Consider the following 22,323-nt stretch of genomic DNA (forward strand, 5'->3'; position numbering starts at 1 on the left):
CCCCCCCCCCAGCGATGATGATAATGGCCAATATCAGCAAGCTCTTAGCACGCACCAGGCAGGGCGCCAAACTGTGTGCATACGTCTTCTCCTCTCACGGCGGATGACAGCTTCAACAGGCAGATCCTGTTAGGAACCCCCTGAGAGTCCCCGGTGCAGCAGACAGTGATGGGCTTGACTGCTGAGGAAGGTTGGCAGTTCAAACCCAGCCCGAGGCCCCGCAGAAGGAAGCCCTAGTGCCGGGCTTGCCCGTTAACCCTGGGGGCTGTGGCTCTGCTCTACGCGGTCCTTCCGGGGTCACCATGAGTGGGCATCAACTCACCAGCCATGGGACCATTCTCCCCATCTCATGAATGGGAACCCTAAGCTCGCCGAGGTCGGGGCACTTGCTGAAGAGCATCCTGGCACTAAATGACAGGAAAGGGACTCACGTCCAAGACCACCTCACCCGGAAGGACACCTTTGTCACCAAGCCCCTCTCAGGCCTCCGTGAACCCTGGCTGGCACTGGCCCAGGTTAAAGGCTGGTGAGGGAAGTATAACAGACTGAGCAAATATTTGCCCAGCCATCATCATTAGTGCCCACGCCAACCACCCGTGACTTCCCTCCAGTGCTCTAAGCACGGCTCTGGCTGCGCAGGGATGGTGGGGCCCTCCTGTCACTTGCCTGACATATTTGCCCCCGTCCAATTTCATCTTTCCAATATTTAACTTGCCCCGAGACTGCTCGAGACACTGACCGCAGCTCTTTTCGGGCTCACGTGGTGTTTGCTCCCGCCTGCTCGGGAGGCCCCTGCACACTGTGGATCGACCCCGGGGGACGGCTGCCCAGAGACTAATGACCTTGGATAAGAGCTCCGGCCCACATTTGGCCAGGCTGGTCAGCTGTGCCCCTGCCCCCACCCACTCCAGGTACAAAACCGTCATCGAGGCCTGCTCCCTGCAGCCAGACATCGACATTCTGCCTCATGGAGACCAGACCCAGATAGGAGAACGGGTCAGTAGCTGCCTCCGAAGGGTTTCCTCAATGCCAAGTCCCCCTGACTCCCACTGCCCCCATCCATGGGTGTCCCTCCTCAGCACCCCTCCCGGGCCCCCTACTCCTCCTCAGTGACTGAGAATCAGGAGACTGCAGAGTGTAGAGCTGTCTGCAGCGGGGTTAAAGATGATTTATATGAGCCCTGGGTGACTGGGGGCTGTCCGTGGTGGGTTTTCAGGGCTACTTGGTGGGCACGGTTAACGGAGAGTTGAGGAGGACTTCACCTCTCCTTCATTCGGGTGACAAGTGCCTATCGAGAGCCCATGTGGCACTGTGCCAGGCCCAGGATTCTGCGGTTTGTGTCCATTCTCCAGGTGGGACCCCTCTTCCGGGACTCCTGTGGCAGCCCTCACTGCTGCCAGTCCTCCTTGGGTGTCATTTGCATCCCTCTGTCCTCTGCCTTGGTTCCCACTGGTCAGATGGTGCTTAGTAGAACTTGATGGTGAAGCGTCCAAGGATCGGGGATTATGCTCCTCCCTTGCTTCTGAATGAATTCAGAAGCCTGCAAACATTCCTCTTCTGTGCAGGGAAGGAGGGGTCGAAGAGCCCAGAGCGCGCAGTCAAGTAGGGGCCTGGCCATGCTCCCCTGGAAGGGACATGAGGATATGAACTGTTCCTTCTCTTTGGTGACAGGGCATCAACCTGTCTGGGGGTCAGCGCCAACGCATCAGTGTGGCCCGAGCCCTCTACCAGCACACCAACGTCGTCTTCTTGGTGAGTGCTTCTTTCCTACAGAAACTAAGCGTTTCAACACGGCGACATGAGACCGGGCTCATGAGCTCTCCTGCCCCTATTCTTGCCAAACTCTGTGTCAGGTCCTTCGGCAAAATTAAAGGATTCCTAAGCCTCAAGGATTCAGAAAAACAGCTCATCTACACTGAGGAGCCCCCACTCAACTCAGGGCCAGGCTTTGCGGCACAGACTCTGGAGGGTCTTATCCAGGGAGTCAGTGTGGAGGGAGGCATGTGGACAGGATGTTGGAACAAACGTCAGGGCCCCAGGGCCCTGCTTGATTTCCCTCCCCCTACAGGCGCCCTGGTGGCATAGTGGTTACCAATGAGGCTGCGATCTGAGCGCTGAAAGGTCCTCAGTGTGAAACCACCAGCCGCTCCGCTCCTCGGGAGAAAGGCAGGGCTTTCTACTCGTGGGAACTCACAGGGGCAGGTCTACCCTGGGTTGCATTGACTCGACCACAGTGAGTTTGGAGTGTGTGTTTGTTTTTAACACAGACACGCTCTCCCCGCTAAACCAGTTTCCAAGATACAAGACGCAGGAAGGGTTGAGACTGAGTAGGACGTCACAAAGACCGAGGAGCACTCCAGGCAGAGGGAATCACCTGGGCAAAGGCCTGAAGTGCCACGTTCCCTGGAGCCCTGGGGCGTAGGATGGGGCAGGTGGTAGGTGAGGCCGAGAAAGGAGATCTGGGTAGGCTATGAAGGGCCTGGAATATCACATAAGGAAGTTGGACTCGATGGACAATGGGGAGCCCGGAAGGATTAGGACCAGTCGGGAAGTTGAGTGATTACAAATCTGTTTGGGAGTGATAACTGCCAGCAGCCCATTTCAAGACAAAGCCACTGAGGCCCAGAGAGGCTAGGTGAGTTGTGCAAAGGCCGCCCAACCAGTTAGTGTCAGGCAATTATAACTCAGGTGGTTCTTATCCTCACTGTCACCCCTGTTTCCATACCTGTTCCTCCCGCCTTTCTTCTGCCCAGGATGACCCCTTCTCAGCTCTGGATATCCATCTGAGCGACCACCTGATGCAGGCTGGGATTCTTGAGCTGCTCCGAGATGACAACAGGACAGTGGTCCTAGTGACCCACAAGCTGCAGTACCTGCCCCATGCGGACTGGGTGAGGGGTCCTTCCTGGGCCAGGGAGATCTGAGGAGGGAGCAGTTTGGCATCTGTGCCGGGGCCAGCCAGGTATAGGGGAAGCAATGACTGAAGGCCGCAGAGCAGCAGAGACCATCATTAGACGGCTTCATGCAGACTGGATGGCACCCGATGGGGCAGCGCAGGGAGGGCCCTGCTCAGGTAAGGGTTGGCTGTCACCTGGCACTGTCCAGTAAGCATTAGACTGTCACAAGGTTGGCAGTTCAAACCCACCAGCTGCTTCAAGGACGTCTCTGCTCCAGTCAAGAGTGACAAACTCAGAAACCCTACACAGGGCCGCTGTGAGTCAGAATCAATTTGAAAGGCCGTGGGTTTTGAGTAGATCCACCGATGGGCCCCAGCCTGGCTTCTGGATGCACACCAAGAATTCTTAGAAGGAAGCCCATACTTCGGTCCTGCCTTCTGCGGCTTCCTGCCACTCAATGAGCCACCTATGCCTTTTGGAAGGGAGCCATCCCACCTTCAGACTTAGCAGAGGTAGATGGGTTTTGGTTAGGATCATATGGAAAACATAAAAGTAAACAATAGTGATAGAAACTTCAAAACAGCGCCCCCAAGATGCAATTTTATAAAACTACACATTAACCAAACCCCTATAATATTCATTGTGCAGACTTGGACTAATTAGAAAGCACCTAATTTTTAAATGCAAGTCAAGTGACTTTCAAAATCTAGGCCTTGCCTGACATCCTGTGTCAACCAGCTTTGAGGCCCACCCCAGAGTTTGAAACCTGTGCCACACGATCTTGCCCAAATAAATCCACATGAGAGAAGAACACCCCTACCCCCACGTTAAAAATACCAAAAAGAGAAATCCAAACTATTAAAACAGAAGCAGAATGTTTTTTCTGAGCCTCCGTGGTGACCTGAGTGAGGCGGTTCAGGACAATGCTAAGTCAAAAACGCAGAGGGACCCGATCACCCTGTCCGCAGGGCTCCCAGACGGGGCCTCCTCAGCCCCCCTATGAGATGGGTGGGAGTGACAGGCAGATGGGGTGGGTGTCTGAATAGAACACAAGTCTAAATGATGTTCTCATTGAGTGTTTCCAGTTGACTTGAAACATGGTCTATTGATTTTTTTAAAGGTGTGGCCACACACACTTAGACCAGCAGATGTTTTGCCAAGTGCTGGTGGAATCTACCATCAAAAGTAGCACAGAATGGTGTGCAATTAGCCCATTAAGTGTACGAAAACCACCGTCACTGATGGAGCCCTCCAGGGGGACCAGCTAGTGTGAGCAGGACATACTTTTTTGCTCTCGTCCATCACAGGCTGTTCACTGAGGACTAGCCCCCAGGTGTATCAACTTCTGGATCCTAGGAGTACAATGGGGAAAGTAGGTCGTCACCCTATGGCCACGGCGTTAGGGAAGCTGTAGGTTGCATAAGGTGACAGAAGGAACATGCATACCACTGTCTCGGGCCCCTTGGTCCGGCGGCAGGGGTGTAGCTGACAGGCACTTGCCCTCCCCAGCCAGCCCCTGGGCCAGGTACACGTCTGCCTTTTCAGATCATCGCTATGAAGGACGGCACGATCCAGAGGGAGGGCACACTCAAGGACTTTCAAAGGTCTGAGTGCCAGCTCTTTGAGCACTGGAAGACCCTCATGAACCGGCAGGACCAAGAACTGGAGAAGGTGAGTGTTCCCAAGGTCCCTTAGCCTCCCCTGGGGGAGAAAGTACAGCTGGACCCTGAGCTCACGGAGGCTTCCTGTCCTCACTGCCCCCAAAGGACAGGGGTGGGAGCTGGGCATGAACTCGCTCTCAGTGGGAGAAAGCCAGCACTGCGCCGGCTTCCTGGGGCAGAGCGAGGTCGGCACCTAACCCTAGTCAGATCCTAAACTAGTCAGATGCCATTCAGTTACACATTTCAGAAAATCAGCTGGAAAATGGCTAAATAGCTACAGGGGAAAAAGAAGGAATTGAGGATTTCTTGCTAATGGACCAACAAAAAAATCCAGATGTATCATAGCTTCAGGGAGCTTTAAGTAGGTCCACCTTGAAACTGGATCCAGTATAACTGGATCTAGGGGGTCGAACAAAGTCATCAAGCGCTGTTTCTCTCCATCTCTTGGCTCTGCCCCCTGCACATTGACTTCAGTCTCACGGTGACAGTGACTGCCCTCAACATCTCAAGTGTATATTCTCCCAGCACAGAGGTCAGCCAAGAGCTAGGGAGAGAGTGTCTCCTTTTTAATAGTTCAGCTAAAGTCTCAAGGCAAACCCTCATTGTCCAATTTGGTCATGTGTCCACCTTCTGAACAAATCACTGTGATCGCAGATATCTAATGTGATGATTGGGCAGTCCTGGGTCACATGCCCACCTTGGAGCCAAAGAGAGTGACCAGTCCCACTGGAATCATAGAGACTAAGAATGGGACAATGTGGTCCCCAACCAGGATGTTGGGGTGCTGTTAGCTAAGGAATGGGTAGGAGTAAATTTTAAGCAACACCAACAGGGGTGTGTTCCCTAACAGCGCCACTTAGTGGACTCCATTGGCCATGTGAGTCAAGAGTTAAATGTCACCTGGTACAGTCACCTTGTGAGTCACCCTAGCTTCCTCCTTAGAGGTGCCAGGGATGCATCCTGAAGTGGTGGGTGGAGAGAATGGGAGTGACTGACACTCTTTGGGCACCCTTCCAGGGCCCCATCAAGGCTGCTTCCTGGTTCATTCAGGGGGCTGGTGAGGCAGCCTGTGAAGTGTCTTTTCCAGCCACCAGCTGTGGGACCTATCTGCCTACCACTGAGCACAAAAACGCCAACCTATCAGCTGTATTTGGGAGACCCTCAGCTCCCAAAACATCCATTTCATTAAGCCTGCAATTCCACTATCCAAGTCATTCTTGAAAGATTTTCTTCTGTCCCTTGAGAGCAGGAGTGCTTTGCTAAGATGCAGGCACTTCCGCGGGCTTCTGGGGCTATCCAAGGTGAGCATGGGGAGCAGAGGTGTGGGTAGGTGGAGGCAGCAGGGTCCGGCTGGCAGGAAACAGACCCTGGTAGGTTCTGGGGGGGAAGAATAGAAGGCGGGGTTGGAGGGAGCCTCCGAAGCCAGCATGGTGTCACACAGAACCAGGCTTCCATCCTGTCTCTTGAGGGGCGGCCTCTCTAGGCCCGTCTTCTAGGACTGCCACACACTCGGGTGGGCTCACGAGCATGCAACACGTTGCCACCTGAAAGGCCTGTGCAGACACAAAGCCATCGTGTCGGTGGATGTTCCTCTGGTTGGTGGTGTCTCCCAGATATAATCAGGAGGGCCTGTGGGCACAACCTGGATTCTCTCCTCCTCCTGTCTTGTCTCCGGAGCTTGGCCCCAGGCTGTGGATGGCTGCCCAAGTGCATGCTTAATAACAAGCAGACTTAAGCTCAAAACCCAGCCCCAAGGAGTATCTGCAGAATGGGCATCAGAAAGCCAGCATGGACGTGAGGAATAAATGAAATAACACGTCCGGAATCCTTCATACAGTGCCTACGTTTGGTGTAGCATTCACGGATCACTGGGAGAGCAGCCGTGAGTCATCAGTCACGGCTCCTGGGCTGCTGCCTCTTGAACCCTAGAACCTTCAGTTCTGAAGAGTCTGCCCTGAGCCCCCTGAGCCCTCGCCCCAGGCTGTTCATTTACACTCCCCGGTCTGGCCCCCTCCCTCTGAACCTGTAAGCTAGCCAGATGCTTCGCGGCAGAAGAGTGCCCTACCAGGAGCCCTGGACCCCAGCTGCCACTCCTTCCTCCTGTGGTTTGGGTCATCAAGAGTCCAGAAGGCCAGGCTAGCCCAGGGTCTGATACTCTTCCCAGTTCAGAGCCAATAGGCTGGTCTCAGAACTATGCTGGTCCTTCCCCGAGGGAAGGGCAACCTGGCACCTTACAACAGGCCTCCCCATGGCCATCCACACTCCTCTACCCCTCCTCCCTACTTTGTACACCCTGAAGATGTCCACACATGTGTCCTTCAGGAGACCGTCATGGAGAGAAAGGCCCCAGAGCCATCCCAGGGCCTGCCCCGGGCCATGTCCTCTAGAGATCGCCTTCTGCAGGATGAAGAGGAGGAGGAAGGTACCAACAGTGGGGCTGGGTGGGGGGTGGAGGTGGGAGGAGATTCCAGCCTAAGGCCTGGCCAAGTGTGGTCTACTGAGATGGGTGGGGGTGGGAGGGTCCTCCTGCGTGATGAGACAGTGGGCCGTCGATGAAACCCCCGTGCACCTCCATTTTCCCTTGTGTCCTTGGGGACCCCCTGGTTCATCCCCAGAGGGGTGTGGGGCGGGGGGGTCAAGCCACAGCATGTGTCCTGCAGAGGAGGCAGCTGAGAGCGAGGACGAGGACAACCTGTCTTCCGTGCTGCACCAGCGCGCCAAGATCCCATGGCGAGCCTGTGCCAAGTACCTGTCCTCCGCCGGCATCCTGCTCCTGTCCCTGCTCGGCTTCTCCCAGCTGCTCAAGCATATGGTCCTGGTGGCCATCGATTACTGGCTGGCCAAGTGGACCGACAGCGCCCTGAACCTGAACCCCGTGGTCAGAAACTGCTCCCTCAGCCAGGTGCCGCCAGCTGACCCCCAGCCCTGGCTGGGTGTGAGGGAGTAGTGGGTACTGAGCCAGCAGACAGCCCCAGAGACCCACCTTGTTCTCTGCCCGGTCACAGGAGTGCTCCCTCGACCAGACAGTCTATGCCATGGTGTTCACAGTCCTCTGCAGCCTGGGCATCGTGCTGTGCCTCGTCACGTCTGTGACCGTGGAGTGGACGGGGCTGAAGGTGGCCAAGAGGCTGCACCGCAGCCTGCTGAACCGCATCATCCTGGCCCCCATGAGGTACCACCCTGCCCGGGCCGCTTCTGAGCCTCACTTGGCCCATCTGTAAGATGGGGAACAGATGACCTCCGTCCCTGGGTAGTGTGCAGTTTGCTCGGGGATCACTAGAACAGAAAAGATGGTGGCTAAACCCACCCAGTAGCTCCGGTGACCTGCTTGGGAAAGATGGGTGCTATCGCATAGCAAGGGGCCCCACAGGACGAAACAGAACAGTCCTCAGCGGGTTTCCTGGGCCCGCCTCATTACAGAAGGAGACCCCCGCCCCAAGCTTGTCTCCCTCTGGGTGACTAGTGGATTCGAACCACAGACCTTCCTTCTAGCAGCCAAGCATGTAACCATTCTGTTGCCATGGCCCAGGCAACCCTACGGGGCAGTTTTACTGGGTAACACCCGGGGGACCAGGAGTCAGAGTGGACACCATGGTGACAAGTTTGGTGGGGTGCTTTGGCCGAAGGCTGGTGGGAAGGGCCCAGGGACACAGTGTGGGTGGATGTACCCTCAGAGCAGGCAGCAGGCAGAGACTAGTATTTGCTCGGCCGGGCATGCCAGGCACTCTCTATGGTTATCTGACCCCATTGTCACATGGCTCCTCAGGGCGAATGTCTGTGAGTGCTGGGTAAACGTGAGCTTCCCTTCCCTAGGCAGGTGCCACCTACCCAAGGCCACCTGCCCTGCCCCCCGCCTCTCTCCCCTCCCTCAGCCAGAGTCTCTGCGCTCTCTGCTCCATCTTTCTGTAAGTCCAAAACTGCTCTTAAAAATGAAGTCTGTTACCACGTGCACACGCAGACAGGCTGGTTGGTCGCTCACCGCTGACTGCCCTCTGTCACGCTTCAGCCCCATGTGCGGTCTCCACGGCCCACTGACCTGGCCTCAGAGCTTACTTATCCTCTCCTGCCCCAGATTGGCGGTTCTAAGGTTCTCCGCTTGGGGTTGGGCCAACTCCGGGTCACAGCAAGGTGGCTTTGTGGGGTCAGCCTGCCGGCAGGCTGTCCCCAGGGCTCTGTTCTCTAGACGGGTTGGCTCTTGCTCCAAGGACTGTGTGTCCCCAGGAGGACAGCTGCACAGTGACTCAGGCCAACCTAGGAGCCGAGAAAGATGGCCGCAGTCACCCGCGGGCTTGAGAGAGGCTATGGAGGGGCCGAGCCCTCGTCATGGGGTGCACACAGCCAGGGAGCTGAGAGTATTCTCAGGGCCACAGGCCAGGTGTCTGTAGAACTGCAAAGGTGACAGTCCCCTCCCTGGGGAGCCAGACAGTCTGCAGAGACGCTGGAAGAAATAACTACTCTCCTTCAATAAACAGGAAGTGAATGAATAGACACATGAGTAACTGCTCTCCTGGTTGCCTCCTAGGTTTTTTGAGACCACACCCCTGGGCAGCATCCTGAACAGATTTTCATCAGACTGTAACACCATTGACCAGGTACATAGGACCCGCCCCTGGGGGCTCTTTCGTCTGCTGCAGCATTTCCCGGGACCAGGTGATAGGGACCCCTGTGTGGGAAACCCAGAGTCAGCACTCCGGTCTGATTATAAAACAGTCCAGGACCTGGGGTCCCTCTGGTGAGACATTACTATCCAGCTGGGGGAACAGGGACCCCTGTGGCTTTTCTCAGAGACCCCACTGGTTCACGCCAGTCAGCCTGCAGTCGGTTCCCAGCCTCAGTGACCGATTCTGTAGAAGACTGTTCATTGACATTCATCCCACCTGCATTTCTTTTTCCATTGTGCTAGACGGTCAGAAAGCACAGAGCTCTGCTCCAGGGGCACTTACAGTGTAGCTGGAGAGGTTCAGACGTGTGCATGCCCGAGACCGAGAGAGGGGGCAGAGCACGGTGGCTGGGATCACTGAGCCTAAGTACAGACCAAATCACACAGGACCTTCCGCCGCACTGAGAGGTTCAAAGTGCAAGTGTTGGTTCTCAGGGCTTGGTTTCGCGGCTCCTTCGAAATGTGCCCCAACCCTGTAGGAAAGAGACTTAATTCAAAGAGATGCTTTGTGGGAACAGAAACTCCCTGAGGGAGTGTGGAGCATTCCCAGAGGTCTTCCTTCCCGGAGCTCGGCACTGCCTGGCCCTCACGGTCCCCCTCTCCCTTCCCAGCACATCCCATCCACGCTGGAGTGCCTCAGCCGCTCCACCCTGCTCTGCGTCTCCGCCCTGGCTGTCATCTCCTACGTCACGCCCATGTTCCTCATCGCCCTCCTGCCCCTGGCCGTCGTATGCTACTTCATCCAGAAGTACTTTCGGGTGGCATCCAGGTGAGGGAAGCCTTTGCCAGCCCCGGTTGGGGGTGGGAGGGGGTGATGCCTGGGTAGCTTGTACCCATATTGGAATCAGCATCACAAAAGAAATAAAGGCAATGGCATTCCTATCCCATGGCTCTGACAGAAACCCTGGTGGCATAGCAGTTACGTATTGGGCTGCTCACTGCAAGGTCAGCAGTTCGAAACCACCAGCTGTTCCCTGGGAGAAAGGCGAGGCTTTCTACGTTCATTAAGAGTTACAGTCTCAGAAACTATTGTGGCGGGGTGGGGGGGTGGGGGGGTGCAGTTTTACCCTGCCCTATAGCGTTGGAACTGACTTAATAGGAGTGAATTTGGAGAGAATACACACACACACACACACACACACACACACGCACACACACACACACGCACACACACTGCACAGTGAACATGAGTACTGCTTCCTCAGAGTTAGGGCAGCATTGGAATTGCTACATCCAGTTGAGCACATGTCTATGTCGCCCTTATACTCTGCCAAAATACTTCCAGGGGGTCGGGTGATTCTGATTGCAAATGGGAGATTTCATCAGTGGGGGGCGGTCAGAGAGCACCTACAGCAGTCACACTGCCCAGCCCAGGTGGTCCTGGGGGGGGCCACCCACAGCCACCCTCATCGATCACATTTGTCCTCATGAGTGTTGAGCCACATCCCCCACTCTCTGATGATGCTGGGTTTTCTCAGAAAATTCTCCAGAAAGTTCTTTCTGAGAGTCCTTCTCTGTAAGCCGGTGAATTGTAGGGAACGTTGGGAAGTACCTTGAGGCCAGTGTTCCTCAGACTGCCGATTACATCCCATTAGCGGATCATGAAATCAATATTGTGGCTCACAACCCAACCTTTTCTTTTTTAAAAAAATGAATTAGAACGGTAAGCTGCTCCCCATGAAACCTCGGTGTGGGTTGTGTTAGGCTGTGTGTGTGTGTGTGTGTGTGTGTGTGTGTGTGTGTGTACTGATTGGCGATGTTAGATGTCTTTTCTTACTCTGGGCTGTGGTCAGAAGGCTAAGTACCTCTCCCCAGGGCACAGAGTTGGTTAGAACTGAAGACAGAATGCTGATTATCAACCAACATAATTCAATTCAGATCCATTTTGGCCATAATTACGTTGCCCAGAAGTATCAACATTTGTGTGTAAATGGCTTTGGGCCCGTGTGGTCCAGAATCCCTTGGCAGCCAGGAGGAACAGAACGTGTTGATATTTGCAAGACAACAGCGGCGTCTTAAACACTTGTGTGAGTGGTTCCACACCGCTCTGTTCTCTGCCAGAAGAGCCACCCTGTTCCCCTGGCACCCACTCTCTCCCTGGAGACACTTTGTCCAGGAATTGGCTTCCTCCGTCCCCACCTGGCCTCCCAGCTCGAATGCCCTTTGAGAAGGTGCAGAGTGACAGGCATTGATTTCTGGCTCTGTGGACACCTCAGGTGTTTCCTCCCCTGGAACTCTTTCCACCAGGCCATGACTCACTGAAACCGATTGTGGGGTGGGGTGGAGGGAGGTGGGGGGCAGCGTGTTGAACACTTTTCGTTTGGTCTTTCAGTCCTCCAACAGGCTGTTTGGAGGCTGGGAATGTTCACTTGTGAGATGAAACTAGCCCTGCCCGCCAGCCTGGCCCAGAAGCCAGGGGTGCAGCAAACGTGCGCAGCCAGGTAGAGGCGCAGTGAGGCAGGCGAGGCCCAGGACGGTGAGGGCTCTGCCTCCTCGTTCCGTAACCGCGCCGCTCTCGCCTCCCAGCAGCTGTGTGGTGGTGTCACGGGTCGCCCTTCACAGACGAGGAAACCGAGGCCCAGGGAGGGAACATCATTTGCCCCCCACACGTATAGGGATGGAACGAGGACTCCGCGCAGGTGCAGCTCTGAGCCCGCCCGCTTGACCCTCCTGCTCTGTCCCTCCCCCGGCACAGGGACCTGCAGCAGCTGGACGACACCACCCAGCTCCCGCTGCTCTCCCACTTCGCAGAGACTGTGGAAGGCCTCACCACCATCCGGGCCTTCAGGTAAGCGCCCAGGGGCCAGGGTCACAAGGCTTTATCTCTGAGTTCCTCTTAGGAAGGCCCAGGGCACACCTCCCTCCCCTCCTCAGCTCCAAGGGGTCAGCTCGTGCTGCATGACCCCCGCCTCCCCCAGCCTCCGAGAGAAAGTCCCCAGCCCGGCAAGCAGCCCTGCACTAAGGCTGAGCGTGAAGGAGCGAGGCCAGGGCCGGGACGGTCTTCTCACATCAGTGCTAGAAAGGCAAGGTTACCTGGTTCCACCCCAGTGCCGTCTTCTGTTGAGAATCCCCAGGTGCCAAACCCTGTACTCAGTATGTCACGTGCCTGCCGCCCTCATTCTGCACTTCGACCCGAGGCAGTGGGCAGAATCATCCCCATCCCACCGACAAGGAAACTGAGGTGCAGAGCGGTTATGTAACCTCTCCATGTGAAGTCCTGCGAAGTCCAGGCGTGTGACCTAGTGGTTCATGCAGCAATCACAGACGGAGCACCTCCCTGGAACTAAGCCCTGCCCCGGACACCAAAAGGACGCAGATGAGTCCGACAAGCCTCAGAGCCGCAGGCGTTCACGGCCCGGGTTCTAAGCAGGCAGCAGAAACCCATGGGGGGCAGTGGCGGAGGGAGAAGGGTGGTGGGAGGAGAGGAGGGAGGCGTCTTGGAAGACTTCCTGGAGGAGGAGTCCTTGAAGCTGAGGCTCAAAAGATGGGTTAGAGTTCTCCGGGCTGGAGAGATTCCCCCAAAACCTTCAGTGACCGCACCACCCTCCCACCACCCTGAGTGGTGATGTAGGACCAGACAGGCACATCTGAAGCTGCTTGGGAGAGGAGAGGATTGTGATCTGACCTCCGGCTGATTAGAGGGCACCTCTCCTCCAGCCAGGCAGGCCAGAGACCCCTGACCCAGATGGTTGGGCTCAGGCCTCTGCGCCTCACCTAGGTTATTTTTAGAAGGCATAACCACACACACATGCATGCAGCGTGGCAGGGACCATGCAACACCAGCCCCCGTGTCCAGGAGTAGCCTCCAGAGGCTCAAAGACCAGCTGAGAGGCGTGCTTCTCCTCCCCTCCCCCACCAAATTTCCAAAGGCCAGCCACAGCCCTGGGAGAGGAGCCCAGCCAGCCCAACCCCACCGGCCTCTGCTCATACCCGCAGGCCCTGGGGGGGGCCAGTGGGAAGACTACTTCGCAGGGGTCCTGCTTAAGAAAAGCAAAACCGAGCTCCAAACTGGCCTCAGCTCTGTCCCCACCACCCATCCCTTCCAGCCCCCTACCAGCTTGCGACATCATCCACACACAAGCTCCTTGGAGGCCAGCAACTGCCTTAAGAGTCACCACCAGGCCTCCTCTCCTAAGCCTGAACTTTCCCCCACTCCTTCAGCCTCCATGGGCAAGACCCTCCTGGGAGTAAATCCCAGCACCCTGTAACCCCCTGAGCCAAGGCTGACTCAGGCCAAGCCTGTGCTGAGCCAGAAGGAGCCCTGCCAGCGAGGCCTCCACACCCTGCACTTACATGATGGGTGATTTTCAAACCAATTAATTGGCTCTAGCCCAGTGGCCTGCCCTGCTGACAGCTAACTACCATTTATTGATGGGGCCCTTCCTGTGTGCCAGACACTATGCAGCGGGCAGAACCTACATTCCTGCCTTTACTCCCCCCAACAGCCCCTCACGTGGGCTGGAGCAGCCACGTGCTACAGAGGGAGAAAACCAGACTCTGCTGGGTTCCAGCCCAAGTTCCCGTAGACAGTGAGGGCTGGTGTTCAGCACGGACCCTCTAGTCATTCCTGAGACACCCTGCTTTCTCCCCCAAGAGTTGCAAGAGTGTCCCAGCATGTGGCTGGTGTTTCAGAGTTGTGTCAGACCTCATGGGAGGAAGTACTCTTCCCATTTTACTGTTGAGGAACTGGGTCTTAAGGAAGGGTGATCAGACTCCAACCTGGGCCTGCATGCCTCTATGGCCGGAGGCCTAGCCTCAGCCCTCAGGCACCCAGTGTCCCACTCAGAAGCTCACAAGCCGCACACACACACACACCTCTTGGTGTCCCCCCTTGCCTCTTCCCTCTGACCCTCATTCCGACGTGTGCTCACACATACACATATACATACGCGTCTCCCGACACCCACTCACTGAAACGCTTTAGATACAGGATTTTGCACTCAGTTCAGACATACCACTCTCACACTCGTCTACCCCCTGGCTGTGCAATCGCACACCCTCTCACACCTCAGACTCACTTCACCACCCCCATCAGACACGCACGCTCCACCCGGAAGAATCAAGATGAGCAAACAGTGCCCAGGGGGAGTGACAAGCCGATGCCCAGATGCCCAACCCAGCGGGACTGAGTGTCCATGTGCCCTGAGGTTAGTCTTCAGACCCAGGGGTGCCCAGTCTCTTTCTAGTCATCATCAAGCGACTGCTCCTGCCCCCTCCCATGGGCCATGCTCAAGTCAGTCCGAGCCAGGAGTGGGGGGAGATGGCGCTAGCAAGCATGATGCTACCTGAGTCGGAGAGAAGAGGCAGTAACACAGGGAGGACATGTTGAGGATGTCGGAGCAGGAATGAGCCTCCCCAGAGTTCGGTGTACTGAGAGATCCCCTGAGAGGTGGATCACTGGGGAAGGCTCCTTTCACCATCCATGCATACATTCTGTATTCAGCCTAGTGTCCGTGTGTTAGGCTGGGTGGACTAGAGAAACAAATCCAGGGGTCCTCCTTCCTAGAAGACCACACCCTCAAGGAGGCACTGTCCATCAGGCTGGGACCTGACTGGCGGGGTAGATTCCACCGCCACACTCCCCAACATCTCCAAGTTTACATACAAGCATCTAACTACCACCACCGGGCTCTGGAAATACCTTGGTGAGCAACACAGACATGATTTTGGTCCTCCTGAAGTGTACAGTCTAGTGAGGAGATGGATTATACCGACGATGAGGAGAGCAGGCTTCAGAGAAAGAGAGCAATAAGGGGGAGAGCGCTATGGAGCAGAAGCCACTCAGTGGCAGTGGGTTGGGGTTTTTTTAACCATAGGAAAGGTAGTGGCGCCCCGAAGATTGAGAAGGAGTCAGCCTTGTGAACGAACAGCGTGTGCAGAGGGGTGGGTAAGCACTTGGTATTGTCACACAACTGAAACATGGCTGAGGTGATTGTAGCATGGCGATCCAGGGCCCTTGTGGCATGGGAGAAGGTTAGGAGCTGATTCTTTATCCTGAAAGCAAAGTTCTGAAGTTCCATTTAGAACCTCTGCGTTGATGTTCTAAGCCTGGGGAGAGAGATGGTGCCACCTGGCATGTAGAAGGATTCTGCTGGCTACTGTGCAAGACAGGGGACTGTCCAGAGACAGCAGGCAGACCTGTTATATAGCTGGTACTGTAATCCAGGTAAGAGCTGGTGGTGAGCAGGAGGTCTGAGAGAGGTGGGCAGAGCCAAGGGCTCTTTTAGAAGTAGAAATGAGAGGACTTGACAATGGGTCTGGTGTGGGTTCAGGAGGAGCCCTAGGTGGCTTGCATAGTGGCATGACGGAGAAGCTCTGTTGTCATGGGGACGATCCAGAGAGGAGACCTGGTCTTGAGGTGGACACAGGAGGACTCTCAGAGGAGTCTCTTGACCGAGTGTAACGAGGATCAATGAGTTGGCATTCGTTGGATGGCAGAGGCAGTATATTTGGGGGTGGTGAGACCGACATGGCCACTTCTCACAGTGAGGAGAGTCTCAGGGACTTTGTGGACCAACATTACTCCTTCAGACCCTCTTCACCTGCCCTCCAGGTACGAGGCCCGGTTCCAGAAGAAGCTCCGTGAATATACAGACTCCAACAATATCGCCTCCCTCTTCCTCACAGCTGCCAATAGATGGCTGGAAGTTCGCATGGCAAGTGCTGCTCAGCCCGAGTGGGGTCCCCAGACGAGGCTCGGATGGTCGTGTGGAGCCAGACCAAGGGCCAAATACAGACCCGAGGGTGGGAAGACAATGGATTGTGTGTGCACAGTGGACACACCCTGGGCCACCCAGAGTCTGCCCCAAGACCCTTCTCACTGAATCACTTGCCTGCGGGGTTGGGTGTCTGAAGGGTGTGAAAAACAATGGTCGTGTGTGTGTGTGTGTGTGTGTGTGTGTGTGTGTGTCTGTGTGTGTGTGTGCGCGCGCCTGTGTCTAAAGGGGGTCATGTGAGGTTAGGAAAGAAATCGAGACAAGGGAGTGGGGATAAGTGATGGGCCTTTGAAGGGACTACAGTGGAGGAATGGCGTCAGAATAGGTATGGACTACGGAATATAAAACTGATGATTCGTTCTGCAAACCTCCACCAAACTCACAACAGACTGCAGCGGTTCTCAGCCTGTGGGTCTCGACCCCTCTGGGGGTTGAACGACCCTTTCACCAGGGTCACCCGATTCATAACAGTAGCAAAATGACAGTGATGAAGTAGCAACAAAAATAATTTGATGGCTTGGGGATCACCACCACATGAGGAACTGTATGAAAGGGTCGCGGCATGAGGAAGGTTGAGAACCACTGCAACAGAGAGCCTTTTTAAGGAAGATCATGTGACACATAGATCGTGTGTTTGGGTGAGCCAGCTGATGAGGTACATGTGTGTCGGTGTGTACAGGTGGCTGGGGAGGAGGGCAAACACATGGTTGTGTGCACATGTTGTCTCCCTGAGGCCCTGGTGTGGTCCGATGATGATGATGATGATGATGATGATGTGTGTGTGTGTGTGTGTGTGTGTGTGTGTGTGTTTGGTGGGGCTAGGGTTGAACCTTGGCTGGCCCGCTCTCTGTCCTGGGAAAGGAGTGAGTATGTGGTAGGATGGGGGCCCTGTGGCCCTGCCCCCTGACTGCCCAGGTCAGCTCCTCTCCCTCCGCAGGAGTACATTGGCGCGTGCGTAGTCCTCATCGCAGCCGTGACCTCCATCTCCAACTCGCTGCACAGGGAGCTCTCGGCTGGCCTGGTGGGCCTGGGCCTCACCTACGCCCTTATGGTGAGCGAGCAGGGGCAGCAAGAGCCCAGCACCAGCACTCAGGGCCTCCCTGAGCCCCTTTCCCTGGGACAGACTCTGAGTTGATTTGAGTGTGAAGGAAGCCCAGGTGGGCTAGAGAGCATGCTCACAGGTCCCCCTTCACCGAAGATCCGTGTCCAAGAGACCGTGAGAAAGAGTCCACAGTCATCAGAACACCGTTCCTCTGACCTCCAGGGAAGGTCATGCTTCATAGCTAATGAAGGCAGCTGACGTCCCCTGAAGTCCCCTGCCCCTCATCTGTGAGAGGGGCCATCCCGGCGGCAGAAAATAGGAGCAGGTCACCCCCGTGGCCCATTGGGCCCCACTCTCCCCGCAGGTCTCCAACTACCTGAACTGGATGGTGAGGAACCTGGCAGACATGGAGATCCAGCTGGGAGCCGTGAAGCGGATCCACGGGCTGCTGAAGACGGAGGCAGAGAGTTACGAGGGGCTGCTGGGTGAGGGCCCACAGGAGGGGAGGGTTGGGGCTGGGAACCACAAAGGAGCCTGGGGGTACCGGGACACCCCTGGCATGAGCTGATTCCCAGCCTGCCCCCTAGCACCATCACTGATCCCGAAGAACTGGCCAGACCGAGGGAAGGTTCAGATCGAGAACTTGAGTGTGCGCTATGACAGCTCCCTGAAGCCCGTGCTGAAGCATGTCAACGCCCTCATCGCCCCTGGACAGAAGGTCAGCCCGCAGCTTTGCCCCAGGGGCGGCCCTCATGTCCAGTCCTCCCCATTTCCCCGTGGCCATCCTCCCAGCAGTTGGTCCGATCCCTGACAGACACTCAGGGCTTTGTCAGGGTACCCTGCATATGTTCCCAGGAGAGTCTCACACGGACACGCCTCCTGAGCTTCAGAGCGGAACTGTGAGAGAGAGGCTGCCCTGCTCCCTGATTCAACTCTCCCCCTCCCTCCTCCCTTCCCTGTGACTGCCACCCTGTCATTGTCTATGCCTGTCAGGCCCACTGTCTCTGGCTGCTGGAGGTGTCTCTGCCCTTGCCCCACTCATCCTGCTGTCACCGCCTCTCGCTCTGAAGTGATGGCTTCATTTCTGGTGATTCCAAAGAGGCAGGCGGTCCCTGCGCCTTAGCCAAGGCACCACACATCCTGCATTCATGCACTCAGCCCTCCCCTCTCATCCTCCCACCCCACCCCTACCCAGGCACCCCCAACTCCTCTGCAGCCAAGTACCAGACCCACATCGAGGCCCGGGCAAGTAGACATCTGCACCTCTGTCCAGGCTCTCGTGTCCTTGGGTGGGCACTTCAACACCCATGATGGGGAACACACCCAAGCCCAGGGCCCAGCACTGGCCAAGCAGAAACTAGCCCCGAAGACAGGCTGTGACCTCCCACCTCTGCTCAAAGCCTCAGAGTTAGGACAAGGGGGTCACCACTCCCAGCAGCCCTCAGACTGATGCCTGGTCCTGTCTCTCTAGATCGGGATCTGTGGACGCACGGGCAGTGGGAAGTCCTCCTTCTCTCTCGCCTTCTTCCGCATGGTGGACATGTTTGAAGGTGAGACCAGCCTCTGAAGACTAAGAAATCTCACACACACACACACACACACACACACACACACACACACACACGCCCAGCATGTACCCACAGACCCACAGTCCTGGTGTGTGGTCGGACTTCACACAGGAGGCCCAGTCCTCACGACCTTGCCCTGCCACCTCCTGAGGACCCTGGTCTCCGACCCTGCCTCTCCCAGCATGTCCCACCTGTGACACCATCTCCGTACAGGGCGAATCATCATCGATGGCATCGACATTGCCAAACTGCCCCTGCACACCCTGCGCTCACGCCTCTCCATCATCCTGCAGGACCCCGTCCTGTTCAGCGGCACCATCCGGTGAGGCCCTGTGCACTGCCAGCCCGACCTCAAGCTCGGCTCCCGCAGACGACGGGGATGGGTGACCCTGCTTGGCACCCAGTCAAGCTCTGGGCACTGTGGGCTGGCCCTTGTTCTTCAGAAGTTTCCCATTGACCCCCATGCCCTTCTCTTTCCCACTAGGCCTAGGCTGGCACCCAAGCCCACAGTTCTGGGATGCCTCCCTCACCCACAGCCAGCACATTGGGGTTCCCACCCCAGCCAGACTGCCCAAGTCAGTCAATTCCCAGTCACAGCTGCTTCCTTGGCCTCATCCTGTAGTATTAAATTAAATGTGGAGGGTGTGGGGGGCAGGGAGCCAGTTGAGATATATTGAGTATTATATTAAAGTCATCGAGAGCATGAGAGATACAATAATGCAATTAGACACAATTTATGGTAGCATTGCTCACCTCAGCCCAGCTTGATGGTCCATGTGGAGAGAGGGGGAAGGGAAGGAGGGCAAGGGAACAAGGGAGAGAGGATGGGAGAGGAGAGGGGGAGGAGAGGGGAACCAGAGAGCTCAGAGAGAGAGGTCAGAGAGGTCCGAGAGCTCTATATTGCTGACCCACACCTATATACCTTTTGGGGCATGCCAGCCCACTAATTACAGGTAGAGACATACTCACAGGGAGGGGCTACACTATAGGTTACACAGCAATGAGGGGTAGTCTAGGGGGTGGTCTCTGGGTCTCCATAGGAACCATTATCAGTAGGGTGAAAACTCTGCCTACAGGCACCTGTCCATTGTCCCCAGAGGTAGGGAGTAGGCCCACCCCTACAGCCGGGATGAGACAGCAGTCTGGCAACTGATTGCCCTGAGGGAGGGGGTGCTTACGGATCTGACCTCCCCCCACATCATCCTCTGTGAGCCCCAGGGATGGGCCCTGCCCCTCCCCACAGTGGGGTGTTCTGTGTCCCCTCCAGCTTCAACCTGGACCCAGAGAAGAAATGCTCAGACACTACGCTCTGGGAGGCCCTGGAGATCGCCCAGCTGAAGCTGGTAGTGAAGGCGCTGCCAGGAGGCCTTGGTAAGGACTCACCTGTTACGGGGAGGGGTGGGGGCTCTAAAGTAGGGGGCATACCTCACACTCAGGTCTTAGCCATGCCCAGAAACCAGTTAGCTCTCTCTCTCTCTCATTATATAAGTGACCTGTCTCAGGTCCCATAATTGGTCAGTTCCAGCCCAGTCTCTCCTGCAGGGGTCAGGGTGGGGTGTGGACTTGGGCTCCCGATGGGCCCAGCTGACAAGTCACTGCTATGACGTCAGTGTCCTCAGAACTGCCCTGCCTCCTCCCCCTGCCTGCCTCTTTCTGAGGCCTGACCAAGAAATCAAGGGCATAGGTCACGCAGCCAAAGTCCATATAGCCAGGAGGGTGGAGGAGGGTGTTGTGGGTTTTCTGAGGCTGCTGGAGCCGTGAGGTTGGCCAAGGCATGGGTGCAGACACTCACCCAGGACAGCCCTGCCCAGGCCACAGCAGCGCACAACTTCAGGGACCACCATTCGCATTGGTGTCCGGGCAAGTGGTGTCTGTGGAACTGTGCACACTTGGGTGTTGACGTGGCACACACCTGTACTCACGGATACACACCCAAACCTGCACCCTCTTACACACTTGCCTCACCACCCCAGCCACACCATCTGCCCTGCTCAGCCCTGTCCCCCACCCGCTGCTTTCAGATGCAATCATCACAGAAGGCGGGGAGAATTTCAGCCAGGGCCAGAGGCAGCTGTTCTGCCTGGCTCGAGCCTTCGTGAGGAAGACCAGCATCTTCATCATGGATGAGGCCACGGCTTCCATCGACATGGCCACGGTCAGTCCCCGGCCTGTCCACGGGGCAGAGGCCTTGTGGGGTGGAGGAGGCAGGGGAGGCCTGCATGTCAGCTTAGGGAGGAATGCACACAGCAGTCCTGAAGCTCAGGGCACCTTTAGTATCCAGAGTGGTTTGGGGTAGAAAGGGCAAACCGCTGGACACCCCAACACTGGATAGTCTTAGAGGTCATTCCTGCACATACTGCACACACACCGCACATACTGACTCCATCCCTGTCACACACACACACACTACACACTGCACACTGGGCCACATAGACTCCACACCACACGCCCACTGCACACTGGCCCATATAGACTCCATACCTCACACACAGACACACACACACTGCACATTGGCCCGTATAGACTCCATACCTCACACACAGACACACACACATACACTGCACACTGGCCATATAGATTCCATACCACATACACACACTACACACACACCACGTGCCTACACACAACCCTACACTCCCACATATCACACATGCAATGCACATACACCTTGCGCATACACAGCACACATACGCTCCCAGCCCCTGAGTGGTCAGTCCCTGGGGACCAAGGCCAATGAGAGGGTGAAGTGGGAGCTGGGCCCCACCTTCCAAAGCCAGGCCTGACCCCACCCACTGGGCAGGTGAGCCTGTTAACAGCTGCTGCCCCCACCTGGCAGGAGAACATCCTCCAGAAGGTGGTGATGACGGCCTTCGCAGACCGCACTGTGGTGACCATCGCGGTAAGGGTAATGGGGGGGTGGGGTGGGGGTGGAAACACGTGGGAAGAGGACAGCTACTAGTGGGGCAGCCCAGGGGCTCACCTGGCCCAGCTGGCAGTGCAGGGCAGGGAGTATGAGCAGCAGGACTTGAGGTGGAGTTTACACCTGTACTTCCTTCAGATCCAGCCCCTTTCTCCAGGTTCCAAGGCCCTACCTGACCCCCGGCAGCCCACTGAGCTAGGCTGGGTTACTCCCCCACTAGAAGTGGGAAGTAGGGTATTGGGAGTCTCTGCATCTTGAGGCCGGAAAGTGGGGGCAGAGTGGAGTCTGAATGAGGGGAGAGTTGGTGGTGTTAAAAGTTGGAGGGGACAGCACAGACACGGGGTGTCCTTCTCCCGGGTGCTGCGAGAGGGATGCCCATCAGCTGCCAGCCCGGCCCTGCCCACCCCTCCCAGCACCGCGTGCACACCATCCTGAGCGCAGACCTGGTCCTCGTCCTGAAGCGAGGCGCCATCCTGGAGTTTGACAAGCCCGAGAAGTTGCTCAGCCGGCACGACAGTGTCTTCGCCTCCTTTGTCCGAGCAGACAAGTGACCAGCTGCTGGCCCTCGAATACCCGCCCAGCCCTGTCCCTGGGTTTTCTAACTGTAAATCACTTGTAAATAAAGAGATTGGTTATTTCTTACCAGATGCCCCACTCTGGTCTAGGGGGTGGGGCACACGTGGGTACAGTGGATCTGGCTTTGGGATTGGATTCACCTGGAGAAGCTGGGTGACCTTGGACAGAAGTGTTTTTGTGAAGATCTCATGGGCCAAGATACCCTCGTCCTTCTCGCTCTCATTCTTGGATTACAATGACGGGGCCTGGGGACCGTGCGTCAGCCAGAGTTCACCTGCAGCCC

The 22,323-nt window shown here is 56.4% G+C and overlaps 1 protein-coding gene across 1 annotated transcript in view; it reads left to right on the forward strand.

Annotated features, from left to right (window-relative positions):
• The window catches only part of ABCC8 (ATP binding cassette subfamily C member 8), a 101,250-nt gene extending 79,144 nt beyond the window's left edge, over nt 1-22,106 (forward strand). Inside the window, exons 21-40 of the mRNA XM_045291142.1 lie at nt 912-996; nt 1,672-1,752; nt 2,754-2,891; nt 4,443-4,568; nt 6,881-6,980; nt 7,219-7,460; nt 7,564-7,730; nt 9,081-9,150; nt 9,830-9,987; nt 11,914-12,006; nt 15,772-15,874; nt 16,872-16,985; nt 17,341-17,461; nt 17,564-17,694; nt 18,448-18,526; nt 18,758-18,866; nt 19,812-19,915; nt 20,566-20,699; nt 21,381-21,443; nt 21,878-22,106. Coding sequence (XP_045147077.1) covers nt 912-996; nt 1,672-1,752; nt 2,754-2,891; nt 4,443-4,568; nt 6,881-6,980; nt 7,219-7,460; nt 7,564-7,730; nt 9,081-9,150; nt 9,830-9,987; nt 11,914-12,006; nt 15,772-15,874; nt 16,872-16,985; nt 17,341-17,461; nt 17,564-17,694; nt 18,448-18,526; nt 18,758-18,866; nt 19,812-19,915; nt 20,566-20,699; nt 21,381-21,443; nt 21,878-22,015 — 2,356 coding nt within the window. The 3' untranslated portion in view covers nt 22,016-22,106. The remainder of the gene's footprint in view (nt 1-911; nt 997-1,671; nt 1,753-2,753; nt 2,892-4,442; nt 4,569-6,880; nt 6,981-7,218; nt 7,461-7,563; nt 7,731-9,080; nt 9,151-9,829; nt 9,988-11,913; nt 12,007-15,771; nt 15,875-16,871; nt 16,986-17,340; nt 17,462-17,563; nt 17,695-18,447; nt 18,527-18,757; nt 18,867-19,811; nt 19,916-20,565; nt 20,700-21,380; nt 21,444-21,877) is intronic.
• Nucleotides 22,107-22,323: the final 217 nt, after the last annotated feature.

This window comes from Echinops telfairi, unplaced genomic scaffold (genome assembly GCF_000313985.2).
Source record: "Echinops telfairi isolate 266 unplaced genomic scaffold, ASM31398v2 ScPeMD7_60;HRSCAF=208, whole genome shotgun sequence".
Classification (NCBI taxonomy): Eukaryota; Metazoa; Chordata; class Mammalia; order Afrosoricida; family Tenrecidae; genus Echinops; species Echinops telfairi.